The sequence below is a fragment of the Amphiprion ocellaris genome, chromosome 19 (assembly GCF_022539595.1).
Source record: "Amphiprion ocellaris isolate individual 3 ecotype Okinawa chromosome 19, ASM2253959v1, whole genome shotgun sequence".
Taxonomy (NCBI): Eukaryota; Metazoa; Chordata; class Actinopteri; family Pomacentridae; genus Amphiprion; species Amphiprion ocellaris.
Genome location: NC_072784.1, coordinates 31,209,238 through 31,227,446, shown reverse-complemented (window position 1 = coordinate 31,227,446; position 18,209 = coordinate 31,209,238). Strand labels below are relative to the sequence as shown.

At 38.8% G+C, this 18,209-nt stretch overlaps 2 protein-coding genes across 2 annotated transcripts; both read left to right on the top strand.

Annotated features, from left to right (window-relative positions):
- The first annotated feature begins 6,010 nt into the window (after nucleotides 1-6,010).
- On the top strand, nucleotides 6,011-9,746 carry LOC111569026 (myeloid-associated differentiation marker homolog). Its single transcript, XM_023270957.3, has 2 exons — nucleotides 6,011-6,553; nucleotides 8,570-9,746. The coding sequence occupies exons 1-2, from the start codon at nucleotides 6,287-6,289 to the stop codon at nucleotides 9,167-9,169; spliced, it is 867 nt and encodes a 288-aa protein (XP_023126725.2). The 5' UTR covers nucleotides 6,011-6,286; the 3' UTR covers nucleotides 9,170-9,746.
- Nucleotides 9,747-9,899: 153 nt separating this feature from the next.
- On the top strand, nucleotides 9,900-13,804 carry LOC111569028 (myeloid-associated differentiation marker-like). Its single transcript, XM_023270958.3, has 2 exons — nucleotides 9,900-12,302; nucleotides 12,372-13,804. Exon 1 carries the CDS (start codon nucleotides 11,404-11,406, stop codon nucleotides 12,256-12,258), a length of 855 nt encoding a protein of 284 aa, XP_023126726.1. The 5' UTR covers nucleotides 9,900-11,403; the 3' UTR covers nucleotides 12,259-12,302; nucleotides 12,372-13,804.
- The last annotated feature ends 4,405 nt before the right edge of the window (nucleotides 13,805-18,209 follow it).

The following is an 18,209-nucleotide window of genomic DNA, read 5'->3' as shown; positions in this document are numbered from 1 at the left end:
TAACAAATCCGTGGATCCAGACTATAAGCGGCATCACTGCCAAAATCCAATCACTTGGTCCTTGTGTCACTTCTGACCTTCCCTGAAAATTTTATCCAAATCCGTTCGTCCGTTTTTGAGCAATGTTTCAAGCAGACAGACAGACAAACAGACAAACATTCGTCAATCGTCACATGCCTCCACCGTGTTCTTTGGTGGAGCAATAAAAAGTGAACAGCATTGGTCCCAAAATTGAGCCTTGTGGGACACCTTGTTCATTTATCTTATACTTATCGGGAGTTTGGCAGAAGGCTACGCCTTCCAGATGTTCTTTTCCCCAGAAATGCTTGCTAGTTCCCAGGCCAGATGAGACATATAATCCCTCCAGCAAGTTATAGGGCTATGCAGGTGTTTCCTCCCAGTTGGATCTGTTCCAGAAACCTCTAAAGAAAGGCGTCAAGGAGGAAGATGCCAACTTCAAGACAAATTTTTTATACTGAGCACAGCCACACCCTACAAATGAACTAAATACAAGGCCAGTATCGCTAATACTGATACCGATACTCCAGACTAACTTTTTCAGTAGTCGGTAGGTTTAGAACAAAGGTCAGGTGCTGCTGTATATGGTCCAGATCTGGAATGAAGATGGGGTTGTAAACGCTCACAAGGTCTAAGGATCAGACTAATTTCTGAGTAAGCTTTCTGTGGGTCAGGAGGAAGAATCTGGGATGCCGATGAAATCCCAATGTGAGGGATAACCTCCTTAAACAGTGTTCTCTTCTAACAGTTTGGTCAATATTTGTGCAATACGTCTGTCACTGAAATAGGAAATTCTCTTTTACATAAAATTTTCTGCACAGCATTACTTTTGTAATGTTGAATATGATCTTTTTTCCCCCCCTATGGTTATTGTCTTTGATAATAAAGTGTGACAGACATTGTCAGTTGTTCGCGCCCACCCGGTCCCACCCGGTCCCACCTGGTTACAGGTAAAACACCTCACTAGCTTCTCATAGACACTACATTTACAGATGTTCCCTAAACGCCTCACGGTGTAGACTGATGCTAGTCAGTGGCTGCGGTGCTCAGACAGGTGTGTGAGCAAAGATTACTTTGAAAAGAGTGAGGTAAAGTGTCCTCATTTCAGATTAGTCCAAGATGAAAGCAGCTAATTTTATCCATATGTAGTTTTCTATGAGCAAAGTTGACAGTACAGGTAAGTTCACTACATCTTTTAAGAGCAGAACACATTTTTAAATTTAAAAACCGCAGTCAGTTGTTTTCATATAGTAGTTAGAAGCTAAAATCATGGTTATGATGAATGACTATTTAATTTTGCAGCCCTGCTACAGCTCTAGTCTTTGTAATGCAGTCTGATCATCAGCTGTGTCTCAGTCGGACTTCTCCCTCTCTGCCTCCAGCTAAAAAGCTTGTTTTACACATCAGACTGGAACAGACTGACAGAGACAGTAGAAGAAGAATTTAAAGTTATACTTTCTACCGCTATGATGTATGTGGTGGAACTAGCTGAGCCCACTTGATTGTTTGTCTGGCGCCACTGAGTCACGTGATGGTAAAACATCCAACCACAAGAGGAGCAAAGTGCTGCTGCTCTGTTCCAGGAGGAACTCTGACATCCAGGTCGTCTGTTTGATGAAGCTGCATCAGTGCAGACATACAGGAGAGAAACTGAAACTAAAGTATCAATATCATTACACTGGTATTGTTCAATATCAATACCAACCCTGGTATCAATATTATTATTACTCCAAGAAACGTGGCAGAGTTATTGTTGCTTGTCTACTTGTCTCTTTTCTGGACTGAATGCTGAAAACAGACAGAAAACTATTTCAAAATGTGTTCTGAACGGTATGGCATCCTACATATGCAGTAACGTGGTGAATGACAGCATGTGATCCTGTTGATGCTCTAATTGATTCACAGCATGTTGGTCACACAGGAAGCCCTGCAGAATGAACCTAGTCATCAGTGCAATAAAAGGATTGTACTTTAGCTCTTGTAATACGCCACAATAATGCCTCGTGAACAAAGCTCCACTGTATGCATGTGAGTGTAAGGGTTCGGGTTAGATTACTGATTGGTCAGTCTGAGTCACAAACAAAATGTCATTAATTACAGCCTTAAAATTCATATAATATATTATATTGCATTTATGAAATGCCACAGAAGGGTTCATTTTCCTTACGCTGTACATTTAAAAAATACAATTTTTACTCTGTTTTGGAAAAGGATAAACGATTTAACAAATAATAATCTAAGCCCACTGACACCCAGCACTCTCTTTTTGTCTACTTCTCTAGCCATACACAACAAGCAGAGCAGAGAGGAAGTGTTCAGTTCACCACAGGTTTATTGGTTCAGTCAGATACAATAAATCAAGTTAACGTACAGCCCTTAAATAGAGACTTTGGGCTTTTATGTGCATCACTTTAATCCATCATTTTTGACTGACTTTAACCATCTTAAATGTGTTTTAATGGGAGGAGTCCAGTCAGTCAGACAACAAAAGGAGAATGGTTTTGGTTTCTTCGAACATTTACAAAGTCACCACCTGGATTTAACTAAGCAGATAGGTAAGGGCCTTTCATTGGATAATTACTGCAATGGTGAATAAGTTTCAGCTGCAACTTCTTTAACCCCAGCTGATGCAGTGAGGAGCTTCTCGTTTCTTAAACAACCATGTTGGAAGACATATCCTGTGGTCATGGAAAGGATGTTAATCTGTCTCAGAAGGATCACATTTTGGGCCTGCATCAAGCAAAGAAAACAACTAAGAAGATGAAACGACTAAAGTCAGGTTAAGAACCGTCCAACACATCATTAAAACCTGAAGGATAGTGGAGAACAAATGTGGTTGGAACAAACTCAGAGATGATCGTAAGAAATCAACAGTAGAACTCACGGCTGTTTAATAGTGAAAGTAAGAACATTTCCACACAACAGTGCAAAGTTGGTGTGGAAATGTTCTTACTTCCACTATGTTCAATAGTGTTCAATAGAAATGTTCACCTCCCCTGAGAGCACTCTAATGGACTCTGCCCCTCCCCGCCTTGTTGTGTATTTCCTTGTGCATTCAGTCTTTCACTCCAGTTTCTTGTCACAGTGCACATTCTGCTTGAGTGTTGTTTAAATAAATGGTCTTACAAGGGTGAAAGATAAGGTGGGAACGGTCAAGAAGGAGATAACAACGAAGGTGAAGAGGCAGAGAGGAGGGCTGAAGAGAATAATCCAGTCTGTTTGTCAACAGTATTAAGGGTATAAAAATGCGGCCTTTTATTTTGCAGTGAAACTTTATGATTTATGTTCAATAATGCTATGCTCTGTGTTGAAAATCCAGTAGAATCCATCCTAGTTGATAAAACATATTACAACAGCAAACAGTTGATGATGCTGATTATAATTTTGATTGGGTTTTGTGATGAATGCTTCACATCCACATCAGCTTTTCCTAAAACCGGTGTGCATACAATACAACTGTACCACTGTATACAGGAGGAAGTATCAGCTCACACCCAAACCATCTGCAGTTTTAGCACCACTCAGATGGTGGAGCAAGAGGACATAGAAAACCATAAAAACCTGACTGAAACCAGTGAGGTAATCGTCATCCTTAAACAAAGTTGTTTCTCAAAATCTCAAATGATTAGTAAGAACACTGTGGTCATCTGTGACCTATGAGTGTCTCCCTATAGCTCTACTTTTAAAGGATGCATGTAAAAATGCTGAATTCTGGCTAATATCTTAACCCTGCACATGCAAAATTGTTATTATGACTTCTAAAGAAAGAAGTTCTGGGTTTACCAGAAAGGTTTAAGCTGTGAGGAAGATGTTGACAGATGACACCTGGGTTAGTCCCACTAACTATGCCAGAAAACACACATTTTCATGGATATTTGTATATATTTCTGTGTTATTCTGTGTGGACTAAATGTATACAACCCTTAAGTTTCCCAAAGTGCCTCCATGACAGTCACATCTCTGGGCTTTTATGAAATTTAAGAAATCTGAAGAGTAATTCAGCTTTTCTTCCTGTGCAACAAGATCAAAAGCAGCCTTGTCACCCATCGATGCATCCTCAGACTCTACAAACCACCTGCACAACACGAGACACACCCCTCAACCCTTAGCCTCACCTTACCTCCACTATACTCCCCATTCCATCAGCCACACCTGCATGTTACTGAATGTTAGCACGCTAAGCTAAGACGGTGGACATGATCAGCATTATGCAGAAAAAACTAAATGTACACTACCGTTCAAAAGTTTAGGGTCACCCAGGTTTTCCATGAAAACTCCCACTTTTATCCATGTGCTAACATAACTGCACAAGGGTTTTCTAATCATCAATGAGCCTTTCAACACCATTAGCTAACACAATGTAGCATTAGAACACAGGAGTGATGGTTGCTGGAAATGTTCCTCTGTACCCCTATGGAGATATTCCATTAAAAATCAGCTGTTTCCAGCTACAATAGTCATTTACCACATGAACAATGTCTACACTGGATTTATCATTCATTTAATGCTATCTTCATTGAAAAAAAATGCTTTTCTTTCAGAAATAAGGACATTTCTAAGTGACCCCAAACTTTTGATCGGTAGTGTAGTTTAGTGAGAAATTTCCTGCAGGGTCAAGTTTAGTTTAATCTGTGTTCTCTGCGTAAACATCAGGGAGTGTGGCAGTTTTCATAACAATCAAAGTAATTTACTGTTTCCTTTGTGGTTTGAGGGCTATGCCTAGAAACTCTATCTTATCAGTATGCTAATAAATAATCTCAAATATCGCTATTCATCTCATTTTATCCAGCACTGACAGCTATTAGAACTGATTATAGAAGCAACTATTTATTTTTACAAAATGTTTTATTTCCTCAAAGAAGACAGAAGACAGAAATAGTGAATGTACAAGCCGCCACAGAAGAAGTGGTTATGATCGTAACAAGTTAATCTCCCTGTTTTGTTCATTGATTATGTTCGGCATTTACACAACTTTGAACTGACTTCATTTTGCAGGGTTTTCTCCTCTCTTTCATAATATAAAATGCCACACAAATCCCAGAAAACGTGAATTTCATGCAGCGAAATGTCTTTAAAAAATACAGAATGTTTTCTCATACATTGAAAGGCTGAGTCACACCTGAAAGAACAGTTTCAAGCTTTAACATGAGTCAGCATTATCTTTTGTCTCTGTCTCAAAGTGCAGGAACCATGTTATCAACACAAAAATGCACCAAAATGACCCACATTATCCAAGCTTTTAATGCGTTTGTCAGCAGTTAAAACGGTCTTACAGGATGCTGCTTTACTTCACTGACCACTCACTCGACTTTTTTGCATAATGTAACATTTACAAGTTAAATGAATTATAAATGTCAGATACGCATTTGCAGTTGTTGTGCAGAAGTGCAGAAGTTGTTTGGAAATGCATCTCACACCTGCTTTTTATTTTTCACTGAGGGACAAATATTATCTTTAAACATAGTGTAATTCTAGTGTAAACTTTTGAATGATAGTGTCAGTCAACATTTACTCCTTTAGAGCAACGTCAACTCATTTTAGAGCAACCTTAACTAACACAGGACAACTTTAGTTAATATAGAGCAACTTGAACTAACAGAGCAACTTTAACTCATATTTGAGCAACTTTAAATAATATGGAGCATCTTCAACTCATTTTAGAGCAACTTTAATGTGGTAAATGACTATTCTAGCTGGAAACGGTTGATTATTAATGGAATATCTCCATAGGGGTACAGAAGTCCATTTCCAGCAGCCATCACTGCTCCTACTTCACCTTGCCCTTCTATTAATCTCACCTGTCTCCTCTGTAGTGTCTCCTCGTGTAACACATTAACAGGTTTAAGCTATTGAGTCGCTAAGTGAGCAAGCATCGTGTATGAATACTGCGTCATAGGTGTAGTTCCTGTAATACCTGACTTCTGTAGTCATATCAGAATGCTTCTATTGACCAAGCCTCCCACACAAAACTGATAAGCAGTGCAGTTAACCAACAGACAGCTGCACCCACCAAGAGACACTCCACATAATTCTGCTATGCACTTGCACATGGAAAATTTGATGAAAGCAATGTGAGGAAGTTCTGATAAGGAGGCTACGAGGCAGCGGCCACCTCTTCCACATTTAAGCCTCAACCAGACGAGTAGCAAAGACTAAGACCAAAGAGCTGCTCAGAAAACCACAGAACGAACGTATAAAATCGAAAGGTGAGGACAGAGAAGCGAATTACTTCTGACTTCCAACCACTGAGCCCAGGATCACAGTCAGGATGGTTACCCTGGACCTGAAGGCAGTGACAACGCCGGTGGGCATTTTGCGGCTACTGGCGGTGGTCCTGACCTGCATCACCTTCAGCTTGGTGGCATCAGTGGGCTACACCACTGAAACCTTCTGGACGTACTGCATGTTCACCTGGTGCTTCTGCTTCTGCGTCACCATACTCATAATCGTGCTGGAACTCACCAGTCTCAGTGCAAAGCTGCCCATCTCCTGGAATGACTTCACCACCGCTTTTGCCATGTTGGCCGGCCTCATGGTGTGTACTATCACTCAAGTCTGATCTCTGTCTATGCATGGGTCATTCCAGAACTGGAGGACATTTCTGAAAAAATAACCTGCTCTTTAACAGTTTTCTGCTCCATATCCATCAATAATAGGTATTGATTGGCTCAGCTTCCACATCAATGGTAGCATTTTTATTCCATGTTTTCTGTGTTGTTTGCTAACCCTACTCTAATCACAGTAACAGGGTTGCTAATCCATGCTAATGTGATCTTTTTCTCAGCAGTAGAAGCTAGATATTTAGCTGCTGTTACTGCTGACCAAGAGGACAAACTGACTGATGGAAAACAGTCCAAAGAATTAGTCTGATCCTGATAATATGAGGTAGAGTGAGACATTCAATCAAGGCTGACAATGGGATGAAAAGATAAAAAATAGAAGAGAGGACATAGCTTTGCTCTACCCATTCTTTAGGAAAACTGTTGGATGATGTAAACGACAAAAACAAGGCATAAAATGATAGAAACAAGACACAAAATGACAAAAGCGAGACAGTAAAGGACATAAACATCAACAGGTTATATGTTGTAGGACACACGTTCCATGTATAATAATTATTATTTAAAATATTATGTTGATTAAAAAATGTTCCCACAATTACAAGAGACATCAATGAAACAAATAATACCAAAAAAGGAAATTTAAATTTCATTTCAACTGTTTTATTAGAGATTCAGTTTGGTCATCAGGGGGTGGGACAAGAGAAAAATGTCATTTTAGGGGAACTCCAGACTTATTTGGTATTTTAAAATATTTTCAAGCATTCTTTTTTCCTATTTTTTTCCAGATTTGGTCTCAGGACAAGAACATTTATACAACAATTGCACATTTTAGTATTTTGTACATGGATTATTAGAAATTTGATGGGTGGGATGTAAAATGTCCTCCAGTTCTGGAATGACCCACATATTGCTGCATGGCTACTGAACATTATTGTCACTATAGATGTGAAATTCTAGTTTCTGTGAAAGAAATATATGCAGCATTTACCAACACGAAGGAACACAGTTAAAATCATCTGTACACTTTTCTCAACAGTATCTACAGCTAAAAAAATGTAATTCATTGATGAATTTGCTAACAAATTGATCTGGTTTTTAGATTTATATTATTGGAAGTATGAGTTTACTACTTTTAGACAATCTCTTTCTTTCATAGCTGTATCTTACCAAATGGGTGAACGGACTACTCGAGAGTACCTTAAAGCTTTAAGACCTATCATTCTTTTCATATTCTTACATTTGTATGTACTGTAGTGGAATTTTTGAGAGTATTTTTATTTGCTTTACATCAATATCACCCTTATATCCCAAGTTGTAATAATATATATTGATTTATGTCTTAACTAGTACAATAAATTGCTTAAAAGTGCAATTACCCTAAAAAAAATCGTTTTTGTTTTTTCTACATATACGCTATCAGTCAAACGTTTGGACACACATTCTCATTCACTGCTTTTTATTTATTTGTATTATTTTCTACATTGTAAATTAATACTGACGATTCACATTTTTTTTGTTTATACTATAATTCCATATGTATTCTTTCATAGTTTTGATGTCCTCAGTATTAATCTACAATATGCAAAATAGTTAAATAAAAATCATTGAATGAGAAGGTGTGTCCAAACTTCTGACTGGTAGTGTATTTCAAAATACAGAAACAGCATAGCTGTATCCCTCAAATTTGTAAATAGTTGCACAATACCCCATGGTCTTGTTCCTAAAGATTTTTGTGTGCTCTTTATTGTGTGTCTTTATGAACCCATTACTGCAACCAAAAAGAGCTTTGAGATCTGGTGAATGTGTGAAATGTTCACCTGACTCCCCAGATTTTATATGCAAAGAGAATGACGGATCTATTTCATCTGGTTTCAAATCTACCACCAATCAAAAATGAATATGCAACCATAGCGTCGGCGCTACGCTGGGCTCTATAAGGTTAAAGAAAAGATGATTTCACACTAACTTTTAACCTTCCTGTCGTCCAGGTGCTGGTAGCATCCATCGTCTATCCCAGATTCTACGCTTGCCAGACATGCGGCAGACAAATCGGTGCCTCAGTCACTTCCTGGCTTTGCTACATCGTTTACCTCACAGAGGTTATCTTGACTCGAGCCAAGCCTGGAGAGATCAGTGGGTTTCTTTCCACCGTCCCAGGTCTCCTCAAGGTTCTGGAAGCCTTTGTGGCCTGCGTCATCTTCATCTGTTTGGACTACACCGGCTACTACGTGTTCGCAGGGCTCAAGTGGTGTGTGGCCGTCTACTCCATTTGCTTCATTTTTGCCATCCTTGTCATCATTTTGACCATCTGCCGCCTGCTGACTCGCTTTCCTGCACCATTTGACAAAGTGCTGATTGTCTGTAACGTGCTGGCGGTGCTGATGTACATCACTGCTGCAGTCATTTGGCCGCTGTACAGCTTCAGGAACAATCCCAGACCGAGCCTCTGCGATCTACCGAATGTCTTCTGTGGTTGGGATTTGTTAGTTGTCATCACTGTCATGACCTACCTGAACCTCATTGCTTACATCGTGGACACGGTTTACTCTTTCAGGCTGGTCTTCTTCGTCAGCCGTACAGCTGAATAAAAAGTCAGCTTGAACGAGAGAATTTATAGCACATTCAGTTTCAAAGTTGTTTTCATGATAATCCCAACATGCACTTGTTGAATAATGTCCTTATTTTTGAAAGGAAAGCAGTTTTTTACCAATGAAGATAACATTAAATGAATGATAAATCCAGTGTAGACATTGTTAATGTGGTAAATGACTATTGTAGCTGGAAACAGCTGATTTTTAATGGAATATCTCCATAGAGGTACAGAGGAACATTTCCAGCAACCATCACTCCTGTGTTCTAATGCTACATTGTGTTAGCTAATGGTGTTGAAAGGCTCATTGATGATTAGAAAAACCTTGTGCAGTTATGTTAGCACATGGATAAAAGTGGGAGTTTTATGGAAAATGTGGAATTGTCTGGATGAATCCAGATTTTTGAACAATAGTGTAAAATAGTGATAGATTTTAATTTAAATTCAGAGAAGCAGCTCCACTCTCCTCCCTTTGTTCTTTTTCTTCCTCTATGATTTCAATCACATTCATAATTAATTTGGTGCAGATGCTTGTTGTTCTCATGTGAAATATGAATAAAATGCAATGAAAGTGAGGTTCATGTGCATGTTTGCATCGCCATGGGTTTCACAGTGTGGTTGTTTCATCACCTCAGGAACAGTTTACAATCATGACTGAGTAAATCCTCCTTAAAGGTGAAATAAGTGATGTTTGCTAAGGTGTGTCAAAGTGTGCAGCAGCTATAGGATGTGAAAACTCCACTCACATTTTCTTTACAATGCAGACTCAAATAGCAGGCGTCAATGTCTGCAGTATGTTCACATTTTAAATGCGTATGTATGGTGTAGAACTGAGACAAGTAGAGGAATATCTGAAGGAACTGCAGGATGTTACTGAACATAGAAACTTCTTGATGGTGTCACAAACCTACAGATTTCTGCTTCACTGTAAAAAGACACTTCTACCAAATAAATACATCAAAGTCCCAAATAGTGCAGTTAACTATTTTTAAAATAAAATACTGTAAAAAGAAAATGAAATGTAAACTCTGTCCGGTTCTAGAATCTCAGATGATGGAATTTGTTGCTTTTCTTTGCATTTTATTATTAGAAGCTCAATATTTTTGATTTTGTTCCAACTAAACAATATATGGAGATATCATCTAACAGTTTGGAATGTTTTTTTTTATTAAAGCTATAGCAAGTTGCTATCCTAGCAGAGTGGCTGCATTATTTTATTTGACTGATTAATATTTAAAGTTAAGATAAACCTCTTACAATATTACATTCACCCTCCTGTAACTCCACATTTTTGGATTGTAGAAAATGACAGATAGCAGAGACGGTTCACATGTTTGTATGTTTAGTCGTCTTCTAACCGTATAACAAAAGCAGGTAAGTTATTATCCAAGATTAAATCCTGCTTTGCTTATCTTAATTATATCCACGATAACCATGAACAAACTCGGGTGTTACAGAACCTTTGACCATTTCTGGAAGACGTTAACTCCACAAAGTCACGCTGGAAGGAAATGTGAAGAGTTAATTATAAGAATTATGTAAATAGAGAAAAAACAAACAGAGAAAAAACTGATATATTGACTGAGGGAGATTCAAGTAGAAGAGACTGTAAAGAAAAGGACAAATATTCCTCATCTGTTACATAACTGCTTGTGGAACTGTGATTTTTCTTTCTTTTTTTAGTAAAATATTGATAATATTTATGATTTACATTGATTTTACTTTTTCTTATGTGTAATTTAAATCTTGATGTATTGAAAAATGACCAAAGTGCTGCAGTAAATACACTCAAATATCATTCTGTAGTTTGTTAGATCTTTTTCTGGCTCAACAAAACTCGTTTAGTTATATTTATTCCATAAAAATGTGCTTTATTCCTCCCTCTGCCCTTATGATATGACCAACTGCCATCACTGCTTCTATACTTGGGCTTGTGCTGAGGACCAGAGTCCAGTTTGTGTCGAATGTAACGCCCAACCAGTATCCAATCACTGGAGCAGGACGGGGGCCATAAACAGCACAGATAAGGCCAGGATGCTCTGTTTGAACATCCACCACCACACCTGAGTTTCACTTTCCAAGAACACACCTGTTCTTGCTTTTGCCTTCATGGATTTCTTCATTTCAGGACCGGGTCTGAACATCAAGGCCTCGCTGTGCAGACGGACGCACTGACCACGGTACAGAACTGTTTGTTTGCATTTAGGGCCAACAGACTCCTCCGGTGCAGCCATGGTCCATGTGGATCTGCACTCCGTCACCCAGCCAGTGGGCATCATGCGGATCATGGCGGCGATTCTCACCTGCATGTGCTTCATCCTGGTGGCGACAGCGGGCTATGTGTCGTCTCCGTACTGGGCGTGGTGCATGTTCACCTGGTGCTTCTGCTTCTTCTTCACCCTTTGCATTCTCATCCTGGAGTTCACCACGCTCAGCACCAAGGTGCCTTTCGCCTGGGATGACTTCACGGCTGCCTTCGCCATGCTGGCGGGTCTCCTGTGCCTGTCCGCCTCCATCATCTACCCCATCTTCTTCACCTGCAGCATCTGCCACCGGGCCATCGGCGCCTCCGTGGTGTCCTGGGTGTGTTTTGCTGTGTACGCAGGCGAGGTGGTCATAACTCGCCTTCGTCCGAGCGGCCAGACCAGCGGCTTCCTCTCCACGCTGCCCGGCATCATGAAGATGCTGGAGACCTTCTTCGCCTGCCTCATCTTCATGTCCCTGGAGACGGGCCAGTACTCGGGGTCTCCGGGGCTGCAGTGGTGCGTCGCCGTGTACTCGCTGTGTTTCATCTTTGCCCTCCTCATAAGCCTGCTCACCCTCGGACAGCTGACCCTTCGCTTTCCGTTCTCCTTTGACAAGCTGGTGATCGTCTACAACGTTTTGGCAGCTGTGATGTATATGACGGCTATGGTGATCTGGCCACTGTACAGCTTCCGCAACAATAAGAGACCCAGTAACTGCAGCTCGCCCTGTCCCTGGGATAAACTGCTGGTGGTGACCTTCATGACCATCTTCAACGCTATCGTCTACATGCTGGACTCCATCTACTCTGTACGTCTTGTGTTCTGTGTCAGCAGAGAGTGAACTGCTGCTTATTTAAACTAATATACACCACTGTTCAAAATTTATAATAATAATAATAATAAATTTTATTTATAAAGCGCTTTTCCAAAAGCTCAAAGACGCTGAAAAATTTAGGGCTCACACAGACAATTCCATGTTTTCCATGAAAACTCCCACTTTTATCCATGTGCTAACATAACTGCACAAGGGTTTTCTAATCATCAATGAGCCTTTCAACACCATTAGCTAACACAATGTAGCATTAGAACACAGGAGTGATGGTTGCTGGAAATGTTCCTCTGTACCTCTATGGAGATATTCCATTAAAAATCAGCTGTTTCCAGCTACAATAGTCATTTACCACATTAACAATGTCTACACTGGATTTATCATTCATTTAATGTTATCTTCACTGAGAAAACTGCCTTTCTTTCAAAAATAAGGACATTTCTAAGTGACCCCAAACTTTAGAACGGTGGTGTACATGACTTAAAGCTGCTGTATATTAGCTAAAGCTGCTCCACATTAGTAAAAGTTTCTCTAAATGAGTTAAAGTTGCTCTATATTAGTAAAAGGTTAAAGATGCTCTATAATAGTTAAAGTTGCTCTATATTATTCAAAATGCTCTTTTTTATTTCATTGAAAAAACTGCTTTTCTTTCAAAATTAAGGACATTTCTAAGTGACCCCAAACTTTTGATCGGTTGTGTACATGATATGACACTGTAAACTGTAAACTGAGAACAAACTGAATTTGAATCACGGTGAGCAAAAAGGTTTTAAATATTGTTTGTTTTTTATTTTTAATGAGGCCAAGACCCATCTGTAAACTTTATTTTTTGTATAAAATGTACGTTTTCCTTGAAGAAATTGGCTTTTTGACATTGTGTATGTTCTGTTAATGCCATCATAAATGAGTAACAACAGCAATGAAATGTCAAGTACAAACACACAGCTGTTTGTTAATGATTAAAACCCGAGTATCATGGTCATAAAATTAAAAACTAGTCGGGTAGAACTTTGGAACACTACTGAGCTCCTGCTATCATTTATTACACTGTCAGAGTCAAATTATGAGACGAGTGAATATGTGGTTTTCACCTTCATGCTTTCATTGTAACTTTGATATTAATGGAAGTGGAAGAAAATAACTGAATATTTTTACTCTAGTATTGTGCTTACTTGAATATTCCCATTTTTCTACTTTACTACATTCAGGTTTAAATATTGCACCTTCTACTCCGTTGCATTTACTTGACAGATGCTGTTCAATTTAAATGGAAGATTTTTGCACAAGCTGCACTGTTAAAGCCTAATCCAGTGGTTTCCGGTGTTTCTGGATCCATCAAATGGATTTTTGTTTCCTTCTAAACTTCTCACACGGTTTAATTTCAGCAAATGTTCAAATTATCCAACAGATAAGAGATGAGTATTTTGTGTAAGCAGTTCTTCTTCCATTTATTTGTTGTTCCTGTGTACAAAACTGTATATAAAGTAGTTTAAACCTGCAGCAGCAACATGCTGCTCACACACTGATGCTTCACTATTAAAATAATATCAGAACTTCGTATTTTGACTTTATTCTTTAATTGCATTTTGCTGCTAATACTAACGCATTTTACTTAAATAGGATGTTTCACACAGGGTTTCTACTTGTATTTCAGTATTTTTATGTTGCTGTATTGATATTTAAATAAAGTATCTGCGTGCTTCTTCCAGAACTGAATTTGCACGTGTTTACTTTCATGCAGAGAGTAAAATGACAACATTTGCACCGTTACATGTCAGAAAGTTTCTGCACCATCACCAATAAACAGTCCAGCTCTGAACAGCCACATAACACTGTTCTTACATTTCATCTTTGCACAGATTAAATAACTAGATATATTTGAGCTTTAGAGCTGCCTGTGAATTTTGTTCCCTATTTTAGATGTTTATGCTATGCTAAGCTAACCATCCGCTAACTGTAGCTTCATATTTATCATACAGACATCAGAATCTTTTCATCTAACTTAAACAAGATGTATTAAAGTGAGCGAATTCAATGCTAGTTGCATAAAAATACCATTTATTGGCTTTTGTAATTAAGTCACTGCACAGCAGATTAATGCAAAGTGAATGCGTACGTGAGCAGTGGCATGCAGGCAAACATGAGTACGAAAAAAACAAGCATCCAAAGACTGATGAAGTGAAGTCAAGAGTGTCACAAAGAATGTAAGGGAAAGATCCATCCATTGTCTATACATCGCTTAATCCTCATTAGGATCGCAGGGGGCTGGAGTCTATCCCAGCTGACTGAGGGTGAAGGTTCACCTGGACAGGTAACCGTCTATCACAGGTTCACCTGGACAGGTAACAGTCTGTCACAGGGCTGCATATAGAGACAAACAATCACACTCACATTCACACCTACAGACAATTAGAATCACTAATTAACCTCAGCATGTTTTTGGACTGGGCTGCACAGTGGCTTGGTGGTTAGCACTCTTGCCTCTCAGCTAGAAGATCCCTGGTTTGCATCCCGGCCTGGACATGGGATCTTTCTGCATGAAGTTAGCATGTTCTCCCTGTACATGTGTGGGTTTTCTCCAGGTTCTCCTGCTTCCTCCCACAGTCCAAAAACATGCTGAGGTTAACTGGTGATCCTAAATAATCTGTAGGTGTGATTGTTTGTCTCTACATGTATCCCTGTGACAGACTGTTACCTGTCCAGGTGAACCTGTGATAGACTGTTACCTGTCCAGGTGAACCTTCACCCTCAGTCAGCTGGGATAGACTCCAGCCCCCTGCGATCCTAATGAGGATTAAGCGGTGTGTAGATGATGGATGGATGGATGGATGTTTGTGGAACCCAGGTGTGGGAAACATTTAAAAGACAATCCTTTAATCAGCGAGCAGCTGTGACATACAGAGTTGGATTTGTCGAAAGGTGTTATCTTTCTTTTCTCTTTCTCAGCTGCCTTTTCCCCTCAGTTATGCAGCGAGCAGAAGTGGAAGGCTGCAAAGTATGACCTCAACTACTTCTTTTCTCTTTCAGCCAAAAGCTTAAAAGGATGTCATCCTAATCTCACACATAATCTCACAGCTATTGTGCTGCTTCGTGCACCAATCTGTGTGAGTGAACTCGGGTCAAACAGAGCAACCGAAGTGTGGAAATGTCGCTTTTGTTGTCATGTCAGTTTGTCAGAAAGACAAGGACCAGGTTTAAGCAAGCAGCCAGATACCACAGCAACCTGCAGACATCAGGGTTTGCTTTGATTTAGGTTATAGAGGTTCATGTCATTCTAATCATCTGCTCAGGTGAAAGCAGCTGCAAGAAACAAAACTGTGCAACCAGGAGCAGCAGTGCTACGTCAAATTATTTGTATATGAGAACTGTTACTTTACATGCTGCTATAAATACAGTTTTATATTTTTGCATGGTTCTTGTAAATTTAGTTCATTGTCACTATTCAAAGTGACTGAAACTACTGCTGGTTTTCAAATGTACACTTTAGACATTAAGTCCAACAGTAACAAAGGAAGTTGAAAGAGGAGCTGGAAGTTAATTAGTTTATTGACGTTCCTCTGACTCTGTTATCTCAGGAATTACTCATGCAAAACCCAGCTGCCTGTCAATAATTAACTCCTATAAGTAAAGAAATGAAACTTTCTGTTTGACTTTAAAAGTTTAAACTGAAGCAGAACCTTTCCTAATAATACTTCACTTTATTTCTTCTGATTTAGCATTTAAAACAGAATGTGAAAATTCATTTTATTTAACTGTATGTTCCTAAATTCAGTCATTCATTATCTGTTTACACACAAGCCTCCACTTATTAGTACCCATATGTTTAAATGATAAATAGCACAGTAACATTTGTATGTAGTGTTGCTTTGTCTGTCTTTTTGTTTTTAAATGATCTCAAATTGATATTATTTTACCTCTAACTTGTAAATATCATTTGCATGTTGCTGCTACTTTCTTGCTTTTTGCTCCCTTGTTTAAATGGTAAATAGACGACCTAGTGATGTCTGTGGTGTTGCATTTTTCCTTTTTTGTCATTTAAGTCTTATTAAGTAATCTCTGATACTAACATTATTTCAATTCAAACTTCTCAAACTTTGCTAAAATTCTAATTTGCATGTTACTCCCTCGTGGACAGAACAGTTTGCAATATTTAGCTTCTGGAGGTTAATAATGTTGCATGTTCACTGAAATCTAGAGCATTTAGCAAGAACATAAGGCAAACACTGACTAAATGTACAAACTTTCCTCAGTAAATTCAAACCAGCAGCTGATGCTAATGCTGCCTCCAGCAGAGAGAAACAGCAGGTTAGGTTTAGGTTAGCTTCATTCTTTCACACTCCACACAACCTGATTTTTCTTGGAGCTGCCAAAGTCTTTGTAAACAAACAACGTATTCTGTAATATATAATCACTAAAATTCAACTTTGTGTTTTCCTGTTTTTCATGATTTATGTATTACAGCTTAATTATTCTGCACAGAAGATACGTTTCCATAAATACGTAATTAGAATAAACTCACATGACTGATTGTAAAAGTGTAACAACAACATACAACATTGCTTAGATGTTTACCAAAATAAAGTCACCTCAGGTTTGCCTAAAAATCCTCTAAAATTAATGTGGACTCCCTTTTTGACTGTTTATGACAGGAAGCACTGCAGTGTGTTTAATCATCTTTTAAACACCAGAGTGCAATCACAGAATTTACCGTAAATACGCCGCCAGCTTTGATTCACTGAAACACTAGATGGAAGTGAGAGTCTGATGAAGTCTTTGCTCCTCCTTTGTGTCTTTCCTGACTGATCGTTGGCTGTGTGGTGTCATCTAACACTGTATGAGTCACCTGGACACTAACTCTTCATTATCTTCTCCTGTGATTAGCAGCCTTCCATTCAGACTCAGACTGGCAAGCTAATCGAGTATTTTTTTAATCTGTAATTGTGCAGCTCCAGAGGTTCAGAACACTTCAACAGTCTTGTACAGTTTTCTAAATGTACAACAATTAGGAATATCTGTATGAAACTGTGTTCTGTGCATATGACCCTGGATGCAAATCACCTTTAGCAGTTTTTGATGCATTAACCAAGATGCACACATCTCAAGTTTCTCTGCAGAAGCTGGAAGTGTTTGAGTTTTTGATTTGTTGCATGATTTTTGTAAGTTTTATGCTCAACCTCCAACCTGGACCGACTACCGATTATTACTTACATATACTTTGCTTTATTTTTGATGTTTCTACTGATATTCCCTAAATTTGCTGCTGCAACAATGCATATTTCCCCACTGTGGAATTAATTAATCGCATTGTCTGGTGTCTGACTCAGTGGAACCTGTTGGAAGCTGAACCCTCCACAGGAAATCTGTCAGGGTGAAACAGAAGCTTCTTCACTGCGACAAAACAAACAGCACAACAGGAAGTTTGAAGCTTTACATTCCATAAGAGGATTAAGAAGTAAGAGGAGAGAGTTTTCCATTCATCCTTTAGTTCAAAATGATGTATTAACACCTGAACTTTGCCACAATTGCTTTTTTTCACATTAAATAGTAAATACACCTGTAGTTAACACTTTTTACTATGTAGGTGTTTTTCTCAGCATAGTGAACATTCATTTGCAATAATTAATTATTAATTAACTAGGCCATACATGGAGTTTAAGATTATTACTACTATTAGTCTAAATCTGCTCATTTAACAGCAAATCATTCAAATAAATCATCTTAAACCTCAATTTTATAAAGATTTAAAGCCAGGGGGCAACTTTTCCTTTGACAAAACAGACAAATTCTTCAAACAATGAAGCTTAAACTTGGCCTGTATTAAAGAAAATATACACTCCCTGGAATACTTAATTAGGTAGACCCTGCTAGTAAAAGGTTGGACCCATTCTGCCTTCAGAACTGCCTTCATTCTTGGTGGCAGACTTTCAACAAGGAAACATTCATCAGAGATTCTGCTCCATATT

What these genes read in the sequence shown, in the direction of transcription:
- LOC111569026 (XM_023270957.3), top strand. Translation starts at nt 6,287, where the DNA reads ATGGTTACCCTGGACCTGAAGGCAGTGACAACGCCGGTGGGCATTTTG. An exon ending in CCATGTTGGCCGGCCTCATG is followed by an intron (nt 6,554 to 8,569) that starts GTGTGTACTATC and finishes CCTGTCGTCCAG; the next exon opens with GTGCTGGTAGCATCCATCGT.
- LOC111569028 (XM_023270958.3), top strand. Translation starts at nt 11,404, where the DNA reads ATGGTCCATGTGGATCTGCACTCCGTCACCCAGCCAGTGGGCATCATG.